Source organism: Sinohyriopsis cumingii, chromosome 15 (genome assembly GCF_028554795.1).
Source record: "Sinohyriopsis cumingii isolate HCF-2022 chromosome 15, ASM2855479v2, whole genome shotgun sequence".
NCBI lineage: Eukaryota > Metazoa > Mollusca > Bivalvia > Unionida > Unionidae > Sinohyriopsis > Sinohyriopsis cumingii.
The window spans coordinates 100,430,831-100,454,534 of NC_142975.1; the positions used below are offsets into that span (position 1 = coordinate 100,430,831).

The 23,704-nt window shown below is 34.5% G+C and overlaps 1 protein-coding gene across 1 annotated transcript in view; it reads right to left on the reverse strand.

Moving 5' to 3' along the window:
* Window positions 1-1,445: 1,445 nt before the first annotated feature.
* LOC149782386 (synaptogenesis protein syg-2-like) overlaps window positions 1,446-23,704 on the reverse strand; it is a 68,496-nt gene continuing 46,237 nt past the window's right edge. Inside the window, exons 4-6 of the mRNA XM_089935124.1 lie at window positions 16,751-17,026; window positions 8,026-8,334; window positions 1,446-1,786 (exon numbers count right to left, since the gene is read on the reverse strand). Of these exons, the coding sequence (XP_089791250.1) occupies window positions 1,446-1,786; window positions 8,026-8,334; window positions 16,751-17,026 (926 nt within the window). The remainder of the gene's footprint in view (window positions 1,787-8,025; window positions 8,335-16,750; window positions 17,027-23,704) is intronic.

Below are 23,704 nucleotides of genomic sequence, written 5' to 3' on the forward strand. Positions count from 1 at the left end.
TTTGGCATAGATTCCTTCAGCCTTACCTTTTGTCACCACTGACCTTTTTGCTTTATTTGGCTCAATTTGCAAGCGTTTCTTTTCCTTCTCAATGCTAGCCTTTTCCCTTGCAAGCTGGTACTTCTATTGACGATATGCAGTGAGCATATTCTGACACACGGCTTAATCTGTTCTCTCATGCAAGAAATATTTCTTTTTATATTAATTAACTGCACTTTTTCTAGATGCCTTCTAAGCTACAATTTTTTCCTGTGCATCTTTTATTTTTTTTAGGTCCTGTTCCAAACAAGATTAACGTAATTCAGATATTTATTGCAGTGGTAATAAAATGCCAGCCCTCTAGCATTCAGTTGTCTTATAAACTGACCAGCTAAATATCCGTCAAGTTTTCGCTCTAGCCATTCCCATTTCCATATGTTTTTTAAATCTGTATTTAAACATTTCGTGTCATGTTCTCTCTCAACATCTCGGGACGCCATGTTTTGCAAGCATCCTTCTTCTTTCCATGGCCACCAGTTTCCGTTCCACAAAGATTCAGTGGATGAATTTAAACCTTTGACCAATCAGAATAATCTTTACGAGAGTCTTGTGATAGTGTGATAACTAATATATGGAACGAACAATTTACAAGAGTCCTTGCAGAATGGGAACGGGCAGACTATTTTTAAAAATCTGGATCAGAGATGATAAAAAAACGGACTATATTAAGAAAAATCCATTTCAAGTCATGGAAAAGTGGAATTCTGCTTTAAAATGTAGAAAACTCATGTCTAGTATATATATATATATATATATATATATATATATATATATATATAATAAGGGGGAAAATTATGTGAGGGTGTGTGTATTTACATATGTATGTATGCATATATATATATATGCATACATACATATGTAAATACACACTCCCTCACATAATTTTCCCCCTTATTATATATATATATATATATATATATATATATATATATATATATATATATATATATATATATATATATATATATATATATATATATATATATATGCATACATACATATGTAAATACACACTCCCTCACATATATATATATATATATATATATATATATATATATATATATATATATATATATATATATATATATAATAAGGGGGAAAATTATGTGAGGGAGTGTGTATTTACATATGTATGTATGCATATATATATATATATATATATATATATATATATATATATATATATATATATATATATATATATATATATATATATATATATATATATGCATACATACATATGTAAATACACACTCCCTCACATAATTTTCCCCCTTGATTAAATATTAAATCTAATCTAGAGAGGATCCCATATGATGGCGGGTTGGGTATTGCACGTATATAAATGTTCCAGTTTCTTTAAAGGTTGTTCTATTTCACCATAAATCCAAAGCCCTTAATTCAAATTATATGTGAAACTTACTCTCTGGTCTTATCTCCAATTTTACTTCATCAAATCCAATGCTGTTGGTGACATTAACTGTGTAGTTCCCAACGTCTTCCTGGCTGCTAATGCTGATATTGAAATTTCCTCTGAAAACCTTGGCTGGAACATAATGTTTGTAAACTGGAAGGTTGTCTGTTTTAATCTCCACAACACTGTCTGCTTTGTATACTTTACTTGTGTTCGAGTTTAGCAGGGTCACATGACCAGCATCTGTGTTAGAATAATAATCTAGCTGAATAGCAACGGTTCTTCCAATACCACCTGTTACATTCTTGGGAATCTTAAGTATCACTGGAGGAGCTGCAAGACGAAAGTCATATATTTTAGAAAAATAAATAATTTTCGGGAAAACAATTTAGTGTACAGAACATATTTATATATGACATGGAGAATACTGGAAATCTTCTAAATGATTTAATAAGCATGATATAACGTATAATGGTACATACCCCATACTCATGGTATTTGTACGAATGTGGTGATAACGTATATTTAAATGGTTCCCACGCTTTTTCAAATATAAATGTCCAGCTTTTTGCCAGGGTTTCGCTACGATGAAATTAACTTTGTCAAGGTTAACATATGACCATTATTGAATGTAATTAAAGAACAATTTGGATTATAAAACATGCATTTTTCAAATCTGAAGAAAGATGTTTCTCTTTCAAGACTCTCCAAACCATCGGTCGGAAAATATGATCATGTACAAAACCACAAAATGAGTCACACAAAACAAATCTGACTATATTCCTACAATTTGGCATTTCAAGTCATTTCAATGTATATAATACAAAGTCTAAATTTACTTTGCTGACCTGTATTATCTTGCTACATGGAAACGATTTAATGAGCATAAATTATTGTTTCCTTTTTCAACTTTTAATTGTAAAGAATTCCATACCAATATATGTGTATGTTATACAAAGTAAACATTTCATATCACAGTACGAAGAAAAGAATAACCATAAATGCAAAGTATTATAATCTTATCTTGTAACGAAAAAAGTTTAACCATGATTTTATGTATGCCAGTAAAATCTCAAACAAGATTTATCAACCAACATAAACTCCTTGAGACAATTTGGTTAAAAATTCCATCATTTAAAGACATTTACAAAAAAGTGTTGATTTACATTTTGCCAAAAGACCTTCAAAATTAGATATTGTTGTATAAACAAGGAGTGCATTTTCCGTAAAATCAACTTGTCTTCTTGTAGTTCAATAAACCAGTCTCAAAACCTTTATTGATACATGGGCTCTTATAGTTTATTGATATTTTATAAAAGGGACAACACTTTCCCATTTCTCCTGCGTTCTGTTTAAGATCTGAAACCAATGCTTCAAGCTACATATCACTATGTGATAGTTTCGCACCAAGTTCAGATCAGAGATCCAACAAATTATAAGTAGGGTTTCCTCGGAATATTTAAATCCCATTTTTCACATTTGGACATTTAGGATGGAATGTGGGTTCAGAGCAATTACATATAAAGAATTTAGAATCTGCCGCCACCTTAAGATATCTTACCACTGGGCCTAGCAAATTTAAATTATGTTATATCGATTTATAGCTGCAAGGAATCGATAGGAAAATTGTTTATTTTCTCAAAAATGGCAAGTATTATAATCGTTATGTCTTTAATCCGCTGGCAGACTTTACGAAACTCGGAATAGATGAAAACTGACCCGGTACTCGCCATTTGCGTTATTAGTCACATCGCTTAACAACTCTCACACAACGGCATCGGAAGTCCAATAGTCACGTGATATCAACAACAAACTCCTTTTAAATGTCGTTGTAATAAATTTCAATTATAATAAATGACAGTCTGATATCGTTTGTGAAAAACAGAAAAAACATAATTCTCAACATATTTATTTCGAGAACAATGACAAGAAACTTGGCCTGTCTGATTCATCAAGCAGTGTAGTCGGATTTCCTGCTTCGTATGTTCCATGCGTGAGAAAGCATATGTCAACTTGGTAGCCACGTGATACAACAAAACTCTAGAAGTTGGTCTCGGAATAAATATAGAGAGTTGTGTGCTCCTTCGTTTTTGTATTTGTATTACAATCAGTATAGGACCTTCAATTTAATTTTTTCCACAATATTTTAAAATGACAGCTGTGAAATTAGGTGTGCTCGTGCGACCAGTTCAATTAAGAAAAATTGTGAAAGTCGAGAAAGATGTCATGCCAGAATATCAAGCACAACGTGTTTCATCAAGGGAAATGACGAATTGTTGGCTCATTACATGTAATAAAATATATTCTGACTGGCTAATATTGAAAAGTAGTAGCGAGCAAAGAAAGCAATGATATTTTGGCATAAAATGCAGGCTAGAGGGAAGTAAATATTTGAGATCCGGTACTAAGGGCACCGATGCGAGAAGGCGTACTCTGGGTGCGGTCAAACCCATGAGAAAAAGCTTATATGTTTTTGTTCGACCTGTCGTGATCCAGTCTTTCTTACCACCAGTTATCCTGAGTGCAGCCACCACAATCGCCAATTACCAAAGAACAAAGGAACTGGTAAATAAGAACAAAGAAATAATACTAAGAAGAGGAAAAGATAAGCAGCCCGCCAATCCGTGAACAAATGAAGTGAACATAATAAAGGAACTCTCGAACAAAGCAACGATAGGAACACACAGTAAGATAATAATATAGTAATATAATTTAAGCCTTACTGTTAACACTACCCTTATATCTTTATATTTTCTCAAAGAGGCGAGACTGTAGAGCAAAATGCAACCCAAACATAAGCGGAAGATTAAAGAAGATGTTTTTGTTTTTAAAGACATCTTTGTTTTGACGACAGAAAATAAAACTCTACATATATATGCAGCGGCAGTCAGTCAATATGTGAAGGTATATTTTCCATGTTATGATATTCAAATCAATTGATTAAATAGTTTCTTTTAAATTGATAGCTAGGTTTTCGTATGTATTTGATAACATTTACGTAAAGTAATTTCCAAAAATACAGCTGAAATCAAACAGGTTGACAAAAATTAGTAAATTACTTTCTTTTAAATGAGGATCATTATTTTATATTAACGTTTCCAAGTCATACTCATTTATCATAAAAAAATTTTTAAACATAATTCTAAACAGTATATTAGATTAGGGATATCCATAATGTATGTAAAATGTATTGACTATAACTATGCTGCAAATTATGCCTCATAGATAAAACAAATATGCTTTCATAGCATTATATATATATATATATATATATATATGAATTTGCTGTATTGTAGCAGTAAAAACACAAGAAGAGGCCAAAGTAGACCACCTACTACTTATCGTCATACTTTAATCTAAAGACAAATATTGATATATTCTGGGTAACATGACTTGAATGATATCTTCCATTTGATCATTATGACAGTCAAACAGTTGTATGAGTGGTCTTAGTAACCCGGCCTTGGTAGAACATTCCTTGTACATGTAATGTGAAACACTTCTACCACATTTGTTTTCACATTAGAAGTATTTGAGGAGAATTACATATAAATAAAGTCTCTAATATATGCTATTAATACTGGATATTGGTAAAAAGATTACATAGGCACAACCTCTGTAGAAATTGTTCTTAAATAATTTCATGGAAAAGTAGTGAATTAGTGTTAGAAATGACACAACTCAATTTTCCATCGGGTAGCCATATAAAGCAGAAACCGTGTTTCCAACTTTTATACTCGCCTTGACTATACATGATATTATTCAATCTTGATGAAAAATACTATGTTAGGAATATTTGTCTATGTACTATAGATGTGCATGTTTGTTCACTTGTAACTTTTCTATATGACATAATTCACGTATATTTTATTAAAATGTGTTTTAAGGGACCATTTATCATGTCCTATATGCTATAAAGTGTATGTTTCTCAGAATTTACATACTTGATGTTATCTTCACAGTTGGTATGCAGCTGGTTTTCATATCAGTAGTAACCAATTAACTTTAATTTTATGTTTCAAAGCAGAAAGGAGAGTGATCAAATGCTAGATCTGGTCGAATATAACAACAATTTTATCTGGGCATTGTTTTGAAGAAACCACCTTTACATTTTGTGAATCACCAACAGGAAAAGTGCAAAACAATGACTTAATATGCAACACCAGGAACATGGTAATACAACTTGATACAAAAGACAAACATATACATATACGTTTTATGTTACATTTTTTGTTGTACATGTTACAATTGTTAAAATGTTTATTAAAAAACAATTGCCAAAGAGAAAGTTGAAACTGAAACATGGAACGATTTAAAATAAGGCTAACATTCTTGTGACTTGAACCATATATGGCCATTGACAAGTGACACAGAACTGGCTATTATCCATATCACACAAAGCAAATTAGATTTGTAAGATCTGTTATTTACTTTCCTTTGGACTGGTTCATTATTGCACGATATCAGTGTTTTGAGGAATATTAAAAAACTTTTTCATCGTTGTCAAAACAGTATCATGACACTAGCTGTAGTTGGGGCCCCGAGCTTGCCAATAGTTTATAATGGGTTGTAGGTTCTTTCCAGGGTTTTCCCGGGTTCTTCCTGCACCATTTATCCTGAAAGCTGTGCATAGCCTATCTTGTGCTACAAAATGTCATTAAACCCTACAACAACAATTTCCTTTTTTTTATATACAAAACATTGGATCTCACAATGGTAACATTTACTGTCAACAGCAATGTACACTATTCAGTTTAGAGGGCCACCATGCATAGGTATTTCTCTGTGCTCTGATCATGCAAAGAAGGCTGATCATGGTTTTAAGCATGACAAACTTGATGTACAAATGACAGTTTTCTTGTATCCTGATGTGATTTCAAAATAAAGTCTATACTTAGTCACATTTAATAGCATCAACTGTTCGTACCAGCACATATTAAATGCTATGTACATATTCAGGAATTATCTTATATATAATTATGCATGTGACATGTTTAAAAATTTCTCATACAAGCTACATGCATTGTTATGCATGAAATATATACTGATATGATTTTTCATGTTTTGTTATTGTGGTAACAAAGTCAATTGGCAATTACTATGGACACACGATAAAGGTAAAAGGCAGTAAGGAATCGTTTAAATATTGTTCATTTGACACTCTTGCAAACAATCATGCAAGTCGATAACAGGATTTATATGAATTGGATACAGAATGTCAAGTTATAATTGTAGAAGTTTGTATTTTCATACATGGTGATAGTAGAGGCTTAATCTGCTGTTTAAAAATTGTAAATTGAAATATCTATACCTTCTATTCAAATATAATATTATTACAAGGAGATTGATTTACTGTATTATATACACATCCAGGCTATGTAGTAATCATGTTCAAGTGAGTTGGAGATCATCATTTTAGCAATGTTATTGTGAGTAAGATAAAGACTGACAAAGTTGTGTCTTCTATGTAGTAATATAGCAACATTGCAAATAATTCATTTCATCGGCTTTATAAATCCAATTTATTAAAAAGTAATTGAGACATGTATAAATAAATGTGTCATACATGTCATGTGATAAAAATAAAGACTACATGAGTATAGTAAGTTATTTCTCATTTTAGCCATATTCATGATAACAAATATCATATGTACCAAAAAGTCACTAAGCGCGCACACACACACACACACACACACACACACACACACACATATATATATATATATATATATATATATATATATATATATATATATATATATATATAGTAACTTCACTACTTAAATAAAACTCTGGCTCTCTCTATATACGAGTTACACACTTTAGGCGTATGATGATTTCCAATCTATGCTAGGCTGATCCCAGTATAAGAGTAAGTTCTGGGCTGATCTCATTTTATATATGCAAGTCTGGTCCTAGCATGAAGAAAGTAATCTGATTTTATATTACATCCATAGGCAATACGGTACTCTCATCAGCTAGCATGCTGACATCAGAAAACGTTTTATTTCTTAACCGTTAAAATATCTTTATTAATGCATAGCTCATAACAGAGGTGATTGAAATAAGATATATGACAAACATCCCTCTCCGAGAAGAGTTTTACCTCTTATATATACTTTCATATCCTTACAAAACGGTCGTACACAGTTTTATCCCACAAAATGATGATTTGCAACATTTTATCAAGTACATTTGGAATGCGGATTTTTGTGAATACATTTTTTATAAATGCATATAAAATGGGATATTTTACGTGTGTGAAAACTAACTACACTAAAATGTTATACCTGAAAATTGTATATGATGCTGGCTCACCAGATTCCTACATACGATGCACAATATATATATATATATATATATATATATATATATATATATATATATATATATATATATATATCATTGTGAATTGATGTAAGCACGTAAAGTTTACACGGACAACTTACCATCCTGCAATGACTAACATCCTTGCACATAGCACTTTTCCTTAACATAAATGTATGTCTGCCACTTATAAGCAGTGTATACGAAATGAGAGGTTTTAGAATAATATAGTTTACACAACTCACCTTTAGCATGGACATACACCAGCTGTGTCATGACATCCTGTTGTGTCCCAGCCACTTTGACACCATTGCTAGCCTGACATACATAAATACCACTGTCCTGGTAGGACAGTAAATTCAGATCTAATGTAGCATTATGCTCCTCAACATGCGTCGATGGCAGTAACCTCAGAGTTCCATTGTACCCGGGCCAGCGATGTTGCCATGTACCAAATGTATATCTGTCTGGAACACCATGAGGTATGCATACCAGTTTTGTATGGACATCACTAGTTGTAACATTACTTGCAGACACGATTATATCTGGTGGATCTGTAATGAGGGAAGAATGGACTGAAAATGTTTACAATCAATGCACTTGGGAACAAAGCTGTTAAAAGAAGTAATAAAAAATTTGAAGAAAAAGTATATGCTTAGATATATGCTAAATTTGCTCCCAAAATGTCCTTTGTGAAATCAAATCTTATGAACTATTTCATGAGAATGACTATCTCAACAAGTCTTTGTTATGACTTATCTGGCATGATCTGTACATCATATGAGGGCACTGAAAATCATTGGAGGGTCATTCAGACAGATGCAAACATTATGAGAAGTTACTATAAGAGATTGTTTTTAGAAGAAAGCATAAATCCCAACCCTGGCGAAGACAAATTGTAATACAGGTGGAAAAAGAGTAATCTCGAGCAAAAAGAGAGTAATCCATATATAACATGAAACAAATTCAACGTCTATTTGAAGAAAAAACTGCCGTATTTACCTCTTTGGTCTTTTAAGATCAATTACCCGCTTCAATTTTCATATTAAGCACCCGTAGCTTTAAACATCAACAGACTCTCATGTTGTATTTCAAAACACTTTGTAGCAGCTAAGACTATAGATGTTTTGCAAACCAGGAGAGCACCAAGTACTGGGTTACCGGGACTGGATCAACATTTGGTTAAAAATACTGACCAGTTTCTCATGGTCAGCATTAGAATCGTAAAGAACCAATATTCTTTGCATAACCTGACAAAGAAGAGAAATTTATATCTACAGTTATTGGGTCTTTTGGTGCCGCTGCATGTCAACTCTGCATGAATTACATTTCCGGGTGGGAAGCCAACTTGATACTTCTGGAATTCTCCTTCTAATTTATCAGTAGATCTTCCCACAAGGTGCATCAAATGGCAGGGATAACCTCTTATGTACACTGATGGGGACATTTTCAAAATATAGGATGCAACCCCTTTATGAATTGTAGTCATCACTGATGCATTATCAGCTGAAAACCCCATACAGTTCTGTCAACGTATATCATGTTTATTCAAAGCATTATCAAGCAAATCAAACATGTTTTCTCCAGCGGAATCTACGGATAACTCTGGTAATGGAAGAAGAACTATCCATTAAGGTCATGCCTGACAACATAGGTTTCATTTCCATTAAGTATGTATGATAGTGATCAATGACTGGATTATCAGGGATGACAATGGCAAATTACTGGACGCCCAGATTATGGAGCATTTCATGCTGGAAAAAGCAAAATTATATTTAAGCACGTTATCAGGGTTTGTAGCACGTACACAAATATGTGTGAAGCTGCTGAGTAGTACGTGACCCCTGTCGTTAGTCTAGCAAAATATCGGAAAAAACAAACTGGGCGGAAACCCATGCCGACTGACATGTTGGGGAATGTCCTGCAAACATGCATCGAGTTTAAGGTAATTGTAAATATAAATATGGCTGCCTTTTAGCTCTATATGGCTGACTATTATCTTAGCAGCTTTCTGGGAATGAAAGACTGAATAATTAACCACCCAAGGAATTGGAAGACAGGAATGGCTTTTAATGAACCATTTGCTACAGCAGATCTAATTGGGTTTGCACATCAGCACTCATGGGCTTTCAAGTCTTCCTGCCATTCAGTCATGCCTGCCCGGTGCAGTAAGCCAGAAAATGAGTCAGTCTGTAACCACTATAGCTGAACCACCACCACACTTCTGCGGTCCATAATCCAGATGGAAGATTTCATGCATTTCATGGAAGCAAAGTCCATCATCTCGTACAAGAAGCAAAGGTATGGCTAGTGAAAGACAATGTACTAGGACACATTATTATAGGCATGTTGACAGATGACAATGAATATTAACACAGATGTATGAATTGTCAGCTGATAAGCAGAAATATAGAGCTGGATTGTCTGGTGTGTACATGCCAGGAGACCAATGCTCTGCTTGAGTATATCAAGAAACCTATGGGGCAAACTATCATGCATTACAATGGGATGCAAACACAGTACACACACCTTCAATCATCCAGGCCATGTGGACATTAGCCTCATCTGCATGCTATATTTGTTTTTCTCTAAGGCTGTGCTGATTACAACCACCTCTATTTACATGAAGCCAATGCCAATGAAAAAATAGATCTCTGCTAGACAGTCATGTTCAATATCTGTCCCAAAATGAATCTTCAACAACTCAGAAGAGTCAAATTCATTTCTGTTTTACTTTTATACTGCTTTTGACGAATACTATTTATTTTCCTCCTGCCAGATGCCTGCAAGAAAAGTTCAACAGTACAGTACAAAAATACGTGGTGATTTCGACTAATATATTTGACTGCACAAAGCCGGTCATTCAGATATTGGATCTACTATAAATACTGCATGAAAATTTGTCACTTGTCCATAGTTCGCCATCTGCTTTTCCAGGCATATAGGTAGATGATCTTGATACATTTAAAGTAACCCTAACTGCTGACTCAGGCAATTAACAAACAAGGAAACGTCTAGTGCAGCCAATTTTACTGACAATCATAGTGTATTGTGTCTGTGAGTTACCCAGATTGCTATCTTTTTGTAGTTTTACAAAAATCAGTAATTTACCAGCTGACCTAGGCACAATATAAACATCATGAGATTCAAGCTTTAACAAGAGCCAGGGACTATTTCAATAACTCTTGTCCGAAATTAAACATTATGCAAATATACATCAAATCTGGTCAACCATTTTGTTCTGGATATGTGGTATTTTTCTGTTGCTATAGTTAAAAGTACTGATGAATCTATTTTTCACAATGTTATTAAAGAAATGTACTTGTGGCAAAACATATACTCTTGCACTAGTGATGATACTTCATCCTGTCTTGGCCAATGTTCTAGTTGGCATGATGCATCTACAACAAGTGATACAAATGGGCTCAACTATGCATGAAGCACTCAAGGAAATGCTGTACAGATCAGTTGATGTCCTGGAATGCACTATCACCTATGAAATTAGGCACAAGTACACTATAAGTATACATGGTCCTGATGTCTTTAGTCCTCACAATACAGTCACCTTGGCGCCATCAACCCCTGCCCTTTTCTCACAAGAGGCAGGAATCCCTGGACATGGGATTGTCATTGCTATGCATTAGCACCTGTAATGATAGCCAAACCCTTCTGCCAAAATGATATAACTGGTCTTTTAATGGAATTTGTCTCTTATGACAGGTCATAGCTCTATATAATCAATATATATGTGCATGGTCTCTCAAGACAGGTGGTTTCTCATGGTAGTGGTCTCCCAAGACAGGTTTTACTGTAATTGCTCTTGCCGCCTTAATGGACATGCACTTCACATGAATCAGATCTGTTCATGAGGATATAGAAGTGTACTAGCCCAAATGACAATTTTTATTTTCATTACCTTTCACAAAACTAATCATGATGATATTGTTTTACCTAATTACATCTTACACTTGCCACTTATGGATTATGCTGTTTTGGGTACATTATAATCAACAACAAAAATCAATCAAGCAACATAAAGTTGTCCCTGTCATTTTTTATCATGTCTTTAATGACACAGATTTAATAATTTTGACAATATTCTCAAATAGAAGAATGGTGAGTAAGAATAGCATAATAGTGCATTTGATCTCCGTGTAATGTCCTCATTTTCTATATAATGCAGCTGTATATTTAGCATTCCCAAGAAAATAGACAAGATTCTTGAAACTGAAAACTTGCATCACAGATTCATTATATTGTAATAAAATATTTAGATGCCTGACCAATCAATGTTTTAAAATAATGGTCCTGGATGTAGAGCAAAATAGATATTAATGAAGTGACTCATGGATGTTACATGACTGAAAATGTTAGAAGAAGAATATTTTTAAAAGTCAAACCATGTTGGATCAGAAAATGTACAAATCATTAGCACTTTGCATCGTTAAGTGCGAAAGTGTCACGATCAACACACAGCTGGAAGGATAATCAACTATTTTATTCTTGTCGTTTTTAATTAGAACTCGCTTAGCTTAAGATGCCATGGAGGAGCAACGATACATAGACTAGGAACATATATCGCTGGTGCTGCCTGCTCATCCCGAGATCAGTGATGGAGTATTCATGCAGGCTGCAAAACCAGTGCCTGACAATGACAAGAAATATAAGCCACTGGTGCAAGAGAATCAGTGTCTGTGGTTGAAATATACTGGTTCTCCTGCTGTCTACTAGGTGTAACAGTGCTTTGATTTTGGAACCAAATCCCAAAATACTCCCCTCTTGATGTAGGAGAGTCACATACGTCATGGTTACTAGAAAGACAATGTGGCATTTGGTTAATATCCAGTCATCATTACAGTTATGGTAAAGCCATCTGTCACTTGTCTCACCAACAAAAATCATAATGTGACATTCAAAAGGATGTTCTGTTGCATTACAGTAATTGGTTAGAAACCACTAAACCTGTGAAGAAAATGCATGCTTGTTATGACAAAAGACAAATGTATTTGCTGGTATGTTAATGAATGTAATTGGCAGGACAACATATATTAAGGAAATTTACATTTTCTTTAGCATCATTGCCATCTTACTAATAGACCACAGTGGCTAGTTAGATGTGCCTGTACACACCACAATTCCGGTGGTATATACATCCCTTATACCAAGCTTTTGTCAGAAAACCATGTAAGTCGAAGGCTTTTTTGATCTTTCTTAGTTTTGTTTTCCCAATGTCCAGCATTCTGATTCCGTTGTATGTGGATAATCCTGGAACCGTTGCCAGTCTATATTTTTCTATCCTTATACCGAATTTTTTTCGAAACAGGCGACAGTTTCTTCCAGTGGTATTTCCATAGGGATATCCGATAAATGGATTATCCTGTCTGTTTCTTGATCTTTTTAAGAATTGGTGCTGGGTCTTTAACTATTACAGTCTCTCCATAAATACTTATTTATCCAGACTGTAATACTGGCAATTTCCCTCTTGGTCATAATATATATCCCTCATATCCTTTCCTGTTGATGGAGTAAATTGTTCCTAATGTTTGGGCTATTATTACTGTGGACGTTGTAGGCACTCTCTCTCTCCCTCTCCCGGTACGTGTCTCGTATCTAATTCCTGGGTACCTTCCTGATACTTGCATTCAAGATATGACAATTCTTCAGTCTCATTTATTCTTTTTTTAAAAAAAAATATTGTTTTCTTATTGTGTTGTGAGCCTCCACAATGTTTTCTTGTTTTTCTTGCTCGTGAGTAGCATCCCCTGTATGTTTTTTTTCTTCTGTATTATTGTATGAAATCTTGTTTATGGTATTATACTAACGTATACAATTCCATCGATTCTCTATATATATATATCTTGAGAGTTAGTGTGCCTTACGAATCTCTAGTGGCAAATTCAAACTTTTTGATTGGCAATAGTCTCTGACTCTCCATCGCAACATAAATGTCCAAATGTCAAAACTGGGTTGAGAAGGGTTAGGGGAAATATAGATTAACATGTTAGGTGCTACCAACAATAGCCCCAGAAACTTCTTTTATTCAGTAATCATCAAAAGTCACAAACAAAAGGTGACTGTCGTATGATCTTGGTGAGTTTGAGCAAAAGCTTAATCCATCAATTGTTTGAATTGTGAATACTTGTTTTCATGCCTAACAGGAATGTCAATAATATGTTTCACATTTACAGGTCATCTGTCACTGGGCAATTTTAATTAGGATCCATTTCTATTGATAATTATATAAAATTGTGAGGGTTGGGTGTATGGGTCTGTGAGAGAAAGAAATGAGTGCATGTACACAGTTGTAGTTTTCTTGAAATAGCTAACTAAATATATGTTTCTTGGAAGCATACTATAACTGCTAATAATACAATTAAAATTTTAACGATAATGATACTGCTACTACGAATAATGCTAATACTATTTAGAACATAGCACATATATACATTTAACTAAGTCTTGGTGCTGTATCTGTCCAATGTGAAATAATGGTTACAAAATATCATTGTACGAACATATAATTTCATTAGATGTCCGAAATGCCTAAATCAACAATAGTTTTTGAATGGAAAATGACAATAACAGTTACTGATCGAGAATAAGAAGGATTTAAGGAAATTCTAACTAATCATATACTGATAATATTATAAATAAATATATTATAAACACATCAGAATAACGTGACAAAATGTGGAAATAGAAGAATCCGGTGGATAAGAACAGCTGTATTGGTTACTATTCACTGCAGCGTTACCGATGTAAGCACGTTATACGAGGTAACAACACATTTGCATATAATATCTGAAATTTCACCAAAATATATGAAAATGTAGTATGAATTACATAATATGATTGTTAACATACTGCACCACCAGCAAAGAATGTTTTATGGCTAATAGAAACAAAAACAGAAATTCACTGATCCTCAAAAGTATGTTGACAGTTTCCAGCGAAAGTTAATACTGATGATGTCCAGTAAATAGAGAGCCATCGTGTGGGGCAATGAATAATATGTAACGGTTACTTCGTATGTCTATACAAAACAATGAACGACTTTTCAGATCTATGGGAGGGCTGGATTCAGGACGTAGCAGAAGTACCAAAGGTGTGATTGAGTAATGGATTTGACAGAAGGGAGGGAGTGACAGCGCCATCCCTTACGATTTAAAATCAATTGCATTCAGTCTCTGGAATAAAGCTTAAGATTGGGTCATCTGAAAGGTCTATGGTAGGATACCAAATGGCAAATAAGATGGTTTGAATTGCCAAGTGTATAGTCTGGTCAACCTTTATACTTCTTAAGTCTTGTAAGTAGATTTATGTAGGTTGGCTTGTGTCTCCAGTCTTTATTCCTAGTTCCTGCTTCTCGAGTTATCCTAGCCTACAGTTCTCTGTGAAACGCCGTGGAACGCACAGGAACCGGAATTTTTGTTGGGGGGAAGCCTGCATCACTTACCTGAGGACACAATAAACACGAAGTATGAACGTTATGTCGCAAACTAACTTTGCTAAGTGAACCTGACACTAAAAAATGCCTCATGCCCTCACGGACGACGTTTTGTCTATATGTCTGTCATCATAATGCAAAGGCGTACACGAAAAAATCAAATGAATGATGTGTGCTATACCATTTCCAACCTGGTGGAGAAATACATTCGTCGATGATAAATTCTGAGGTGATTCTTCATGAAATCAATAGCGTTGTGCAGCATGTTGTTGCAAACACAACCTCGAGCCCTATCATGACAGTTAAGATCTTGTCTATAAAGTCAGAATATCACGTGACTTTATCGTCACCAATATGCAGCTTCTAATATCACCTACATTTTCTTAGTGTTTGAAATAGTGGGGGATTTTAAAGCAGCAAGCTGATGCACACGAATTGTCAGCTGATTTTGTTATGAATTTCAATAGTCCTGGTCCTGACTGAACAGGTGAATTGTTTATATTTATATAATCTTCCTTACATTAACACATTCATTAGCTGCAAATGACAGTCTTGTCAGCTATGTGCATCAAAATTATCAAGCAAGTAACTACATTTAAATGATCCCAATGACTGTCAATTATTTAAATATAAAATTCTCAGTAATCATGGTCAAGAACATTAGTCTGACACACATTGATGAGTACATCAAATATGGGTCCTAAATTTCCTGATTGTATTAAGGGTAATAGAAACGTTTTGAACTCAGCCATATTTAGGACCACCTCAAAATACAAAGCTGTGCAGATTGTCATATGCATCATCTAGTATGTTCATCTGAGAGATAGTTTGTTCAGTTAATTATAGACTGATACAAAAACAAAGATTCCCAATAAAGTTTTACTGTGATCTTTTAAAAGTCCTAACAAAAATGCGATGACAGCGAGTGATTACCTGTATATTAACCCACATAAAAAGTATGTGGTTTAATCCATGCAAGATGAAATTACTTTCCCGATTTGACAAAGTAGAGGTCAATACCTGCATTCAACTTCATGCTCGAAAGATATTCATGTGAGACATCACCTATCTTCCAAAGGCAGCTAGTGTCGCGACCGCAGTCACCACAGTATTACAGTGATATATTCAATTGAGAACAAACGTTTTCAGCAAATGAACATTTCATCTTTCCTCAAATATTTTGATCATCACATTTATGTGAAACCAATATATCTAATCGTATATTAAGTGCACATATTCCTAATGATATTAGTGCATTCTCAATGACTCATAATTTCCCAACACTCTTCTCTCTGCATCAGTGACTTGTCATTTTCTAGCGACACATCACTTTTCAAATACATCTTGGAGACAATTAATAATAGCACTATCTTTTATGAAGGTCATATTTTTATATGCATTTCATAGGCAATGCTGCACAAATCTGTAATAGTAATGGATATTTTAAATAACTTAAGATTGAAAAATAAGTTTAATTAGTAAAATCCACAATCAGCCTTACACCAGTTAATCATGTAACTTACACTGTACACGAAGAGAAACGTTTCCTTGTCCATTTGGTGATATGCCATTATTAGCAATACAACCATACTCTCCATAATGCGTCCTGTTCACTTGAACTATGGTGAAAGTGTCTCGATTGTCTGACTTTGGTACCGTCGTCTTCAGAATCACATTGTCCTTGACCCAAGTAAAGCTGGACAAAGGCTTGCTCTCCGAAACACATATGATAGTTAAATTGGTGTCCCCTTCTTTGACATCTAATAATGATCCATTTGAAATCACTGCGAGTGGGTTATCTGAAGAGGAAAAGTTGAGTATGCAAACTACAGTTATATAATTAATCATTACCTAAATAAAACCTAAACCTCTTGACACTAGTTTTCATTATATTTCATGGTTTGGTTAATAGTACAGTATAGAAGAGAAGAAAAGAAAAGAAAAATAGTTAGTATAGTTAATTTTGTAAGTGCATCATTCAAAATTAAACATCATAACATTATGCCAATATTATTCAATGTAAATGCAACTTTGGGGATGCAATTATTTGGATGAGAAAAGTAAGACATGACACCACCAACAACAACAGACTTTCTTTCACTGTAGTAATTGGCTGTCTGAATAAATCTTGAAGATTAAAGCCGAAACGATCAATACTATGGTTAGGCCACGCATGAACTTTGACTTGAAACTTATTTATTAGTAAGTTACTCAAGAAATATGGCACTCTAATTGGACTGACTGAAACAGAAACATAGGAAAAGAACACTGAAGTGATTGGACAAATGCATACACCACTCCCTCGATAACTCGTGCCCTGATAACTCCTGAACCAGCTTATAACGCGGGGCCGGACATAGATGCCATTTTTTAAACCAGGAAACACCTGAAAATGTAATCCCTATTTGTTGAACTTGAAGAAAATCGCGATCAAAATTGGTAAAGGAAACTATGATGTATCGCTCGTCTTATCGTCGAAAACGCTAGATAGGACCTGGACATTTTAATCAACACTATGAAATGTCAAATTTAAAAACAGGTCATATAATGTTTTACATTTTCTTTCCAAAAGACATATCTAGTACACCGCAATTAATGATATGTAAGGAAATTTCAATCAATTAAAATGTCACTCACTCCGATTGGAGGTAGTACTTAAATAAATAAATACAGATTAAATAATTTTATAATCAATTGAAATGTGTGTTCTAGTTCTATATTTAGTTCCTATTAGGTGTAATCGTCATAAATGCAGTCTGTCCTCTTGTAATTAAACGTAAAATGCGTCAATCGACCGTAACAGCTATACCCACGATCATTTCTCTGAGAACCTAATTAAGTGCCAACCATGTTTTGATAACTGACTTCCGGAAGTATTTGTTGTATTGCAGCATTGCATTAAAAGCTGGCCTCCTTTGTATTATCACGTTAATTATGTCTTTTGAATCAAATAAAGGAGGTGGAATAAAATAAAGGTTAAAATGCATGAAAATACTACAAGCAAGAATTTTAGCGGTCCCCCGTCGTATGTCGGGTGAACTCACTTCATTTGATCAAACACTTACAAATGTTATTGTGTATTTAACATAAGTTACCTTAAATTAACCGACTCTTTCATAACTGTGATAAAAAGTTACATGCCAGCCAAGCGAAATGAATACTTCGTGAAAGAAAGAGCTTGATTTCACAGAAATGGATCATTGTGGGCAAGCGAGTTTCAGAGAATTCTTGAACTGGCACTTAGAGATATCCTCGAGGATGATAAGTTTCATTATTAATTCCAATTATTTAATTCACGACAACAATATTGTACTAATTGAGCAATACAAAAATTAAGTTTGAGCATAGGCGATTGTCTCACGAAATAAATGTCGCGCGTGTTTTTTTTTTTTTTTTAAAAAAGAATCTTGTTTGGCTGTGTATCAAGAGTTAGTCTAGTACCCTGCTCTGTGGACTCCCGATTTGTCAAGATAATATTAAAGACCATTACGGGAACCAAGCTCATCAAGAAAACAAAATGCACTGACATAATACTCAGGTTTTTTTTCGTGTTCAATTCATGGTTGCTGAAACAGTTGGAACAATCTTTCAGATGAAAATAAATGTTGATTCAACAGAATAATGAACAATTTCATTAGAAAAAGCGCGTTATAAAATTGTTATCGACGTGATTGTAAATAGAGGACTCAGTCAACAGTTTTATTCAGGTCTTTAAATTATTATGAATTGTGTATGTAACTCTTTCATTCTACTTCATTTTAACTTGACCATATCAATTACAATTATGGAGACATGTTACAAAATTAGCTCCAATATCCTATTACTGCCGCAGTTTTAAATTGCTATTACAGTACCCCAGCATTCTTGTATAAATTTCAACACATCCAAAGTTAGACTACAATAAAGAGAATTTACAAAGAAATGTGAACCATATGGTTATTCCTTTAACAGTGATGATAGAGTCACCAGGCTGAATATACATGTACATAGCAATGGACCACTTCAATTCTGATTGCATTAATACTGTATAGGTCATTTTATTAATGGGACTATATTGTTCTTTCCAACAGAAGAACGTTCATTCATCAGAAGTGACAATATATAATTGTTTCAAGTGAATAAGGGAATCAGAAAGTGTGAATTTGTGCATTAAGTTGGACTACAATTGTTTTCAAGCTCATCAATACCTATATAAATTTAAATGGATTTTCTATAATATAATCTTGGCTTCAGGGGTTGTTTTATCAAATTACATTAAACTAAGTAATTAATAATGGACGTTTGGTAACTGTTTCTAACTATTTGTAGGTATTTATCGTTTTACCACGGATCAAACATGGGATGGATTAAGTCGTCACAACAACACGTGGGATCCAAAAAATAATTTAAGCTGTTTTATACAGAATTGTAGCAATTTTAAGAGATGCAAAGCTATATAAAACTAAAATATGCAACATTTCATTTTTCTTGATCTTAATTTAGGATGACATTCAATGACAATAACAATTTAAAAAGAAAATGATGAAAACAATTAGCATCTCCAAAAGTGGGTTTTCGTTGGTTACATTGGCACAAAAAAATAAGTTCATGTAAACACTTTTATCCAAACCAACATAATGCCCTCCATAAATATGTTTCAAAATGTTTATACTGACATGAAGCTTTACTTTGATACAACCAAATGGTTAGCAGTAACATTCATATGACATGAAGCTTTACTTTGCTACAGAAATATGGTTAACAGTAACATTCATATAATTATTTTATATATGCTGTTAGAAATGGTAAAGGGCGCTGATATACAATGGCTCCAACATGGTCATACTGTTTATGAAACTATTTGTTTTCTAGTAAAATATTTATTTGTGAATAATTACAGAACCATACTACCTAAGGTGAACTACTACTACCTCGCAAATACAGCTCTACCAGGTTAAACAATTTTAGCTCAGGAACTAAAAGTTATCTGTTCACATAGTTAGCAATTGAGCAGAGTTATCTCCCCTTGATACAACTTGAGACGCCACATGCCATGAATATATCAGTTATTAATGGAGGACAGGCTCTCTATATGGATGTATCTGTGGAGAGGCTGTGATAGTGTAAGTGTCATATAGATGGGCACGTATTTCCGCAGAAACATATTCTACAAAATATAATAATGTCTTCTTAAAATTCTACTTCCAACAAATCCAGCAGAAATCATTAAGTCACGTCTTATGAAACTGTCGAATAACCTGGAAAAATGACCTATTGCACCATGGCTATAGGTCCCATCAGAACGAGTTGAGCCCCTGGAGACAAAATATCTCAGAGGTAAAGACCGGAAAATGTGGTCTATCTTTATTCCTATATTTTCAGTTAGAGAACAGTTGTAATCAAAGGCTATGCTCATGACAACTAGTCTAACCTCGTGAACCAAAATGCATAACAAATTTATCGAGCTGGAGTTATTTCTCGATATGCTGATTGAATAATCAACTTAATGCAAGACGAAATGGTCTGTACTGTTATTTTCCTATTCCTGTTTGAAAGGTAAAAATAAGCATGATCTTCCTTGATGTAGTATCTATTTTAAAATGCCACCTTAAACTCGTACTGAATTTTGTAGGTTGACTTGAGTTGAAGTGTGTTGAGTAGACAGTGATTTCTTAAAAAGAGTCTGGTTACCGACGAACAGGAGCCTGTTCTTTGCAATGAAAGAGGATTTTGTCACTAATGAAACTGTACCACCTTTCATCAAAAACTGCATGCACTTTGGCTCCACTAATACGGTTGCATTCTGCCTATCATTATTGTAAATGTGGAAACAGGTCTTTTATAACAGGGGAGTCAATGATGCCCTTGCAAATGAAGGATTCATGAGTGCTCTTGATCTATCATGTTGGACCTGCAAGTAGATGGGCTCACCATTAAATGTACTGCCGATGTTTGCCTGCCAACTGCTATAGTAGTGACGAAGCAGAACTTGTATGATAGGTGAAATAGCTAAGCTTTTGACAGCAGTTCAGATGGTGACCTGTCCAGAAAAGTTAACACGCAATAAAACTCAAATTGAACAATGGTCCAGTGCCATTGTCCATGTGATTCTAAACTAGTCTAATAGAAGATTAGACAGGTCTTTGGTTCAAGCAATATCCTCTCTTCTATGATCACCCTTGCTGCTAGTGATGGTGAAATGGTAAGTTTAACTGTGATGGGTGCTAACTGTTTCTGACCCAAAAGCCTATAAAGTTAGCTATTGTGGCATGGAAGTCTCCATTGGAATAAAGTGTTCTGGTGTGAACCAACGAGATTATATTTCACTGTTGTATTATATTGAACCAGTTAAATCTGCATTCACTATTTTGGTTGAGTAATCAAAATGGAAAGACTATACTATTGTTGGATCCTGTATCACGTTAGAATCCAAGGTGTTTGAATGTATATACATTTAGTTATTCCAAAGTATTGAACATTAATTGGCCAGGCTTTTGGGCCAAGGATTAGTGTGGCAAAGGATGGGATGGTAGCCCCTCCACATTGTCGCTAAAATCAATCACATTGAGATGTATTGCATGAAACTGAGGGAAGAACAGGTCATTCCATTTGTACGAGATCCAGTTTGCAAAAATATGAGTCTGCCAATAAATTAGCCAGCCTAGGATAAGTCGAACTGAAAGCTAGATTGCTGTTGAGGACACTGGTTTAGAAAATCCCCCAAAAAGAAAAAAAGTCCGAGTACTTGATCAGCTTTGGAGTATGAGATCAGCCACAATGATGAAGTTGTAGGGCAGTGGACAGTGTTAGTACCCATTGTTGAATTGCATCACAAATTCGGGAGTGTAACGGTTCATTAAATGCGCTTTAATCTTACGGCTATGGTCATGACAAGGGATGAATTGCTGCATCAAAGCTAAAAGAGCTGTGGCCAAATGCTTAGTACATGCGCAGAACATGATACCATGTCCCAGGAACTACTGTTGAATCCCCATGTCGCCATGGCAAATCTTCTCCACTCAACTATGAAAGATTGGAGTCTTCTTCCTACCGGGATCTGAGACAATGGCAGGATGTGGGACATTTATGTATATATGTTGTCAAAACATGGATGCTTTTGTGGAAATGCTAATGAAAACGATGGAACTCCCTCTACCTCTTCCACTTAGTTCAGGAGTTGAACGACTGTTTCCCAGGGCATGCACTCTAGGGACATCCTTGACACCGTGTTAGCTCCTTGTAAATCACTCCACTATAAATGAAACTAAGAGGGACTGGTGGTAGAGAGCATTGAATCTCTTCCAATTGATGTAAGTTCATAGTTATTAGGGCTATAGGATGTTGTATCTATACGTTATGAAATGAACAATCCATAAAATATTCACCCAATTTATGCACTGAGATTCATAATGGAATGATATAAGTTGTGTTCTGCATATTGCGGATGATTAAAATATTGGATACACGGACATGAAGTTGTGAATCGACTCATGATTATATCAATTGAAAACAAGAGGCATAGATGCTTGGAATTTGTAATGGACGATGTGCACAATCTCAAAATGTCAAAAACTCTTCAGACTGTGAAAGCTATTGAAAATAGATTCTTCGGTAGATAATTCTCACCAGATGTCAGAACCTTTCTGACCTGGCAGGTGATGTAGAAAAACGAGGACAGGCCTATTCTAAGTAAGGTATAACAATGACTAGAGCATTGGATTGTCCATTGTGTCATCTAAAGACTATGATAGTGACGTCGTTATTTACTGTAGTAGCTGCAAAGCAATTGAAGAACAATGTCGATGATGATGGTCCACTACACCTGCAGCACTCATATCTTGGAGTACATTACATCTAATGTATTACTAAGCAGGGAAACAGAAGACCGAGGGAGAGTGAAGCACTTCAAAGTTATATACGTTCATTGTTGCTATTATGGTTATAATATGTTGCACCTCTGTGTTATGAAATGGACACTACATTGAGTGTCCATTTCATAACATAGAGGTAGAGCATCGTATGCCTATTTATAACTGGTTTAATTAAGTGGCTTCATTGGTAGCACACACTAAACTGAGTATCATACATGGGTAGAGCTTGGCAGCTCTATGTGATTCATGCAATTGGACAAGTTGTTTGCTGATGGCTGATACTGTATGTCCAATTCTGAAGAAACATGGCCATCTTGGCTGGCATGAAACAGTCCAGTTCTTGAGGTTAAGATTAGTTATGGGATGTTTGATCCAAGTACCTGATCCATAATTTTCATTAGTGAGACTGTAACTTATCCATGTCAAAGTTCTCTATCGCACTGCTCATGAATGGTATGATACAAACCATTTGGGTGTAAGCGAAGTTTTCGTACTCAGGCTGTGATCTACTTCTGTCCATAAGGCACGTCCGATATGTATTGCATGCAGGAATGACAAACATAGGAAATTACACATCTAGACCATATATACAATTGGTGGAGTTTGTGTCCTGCTTTGAAATTGTAA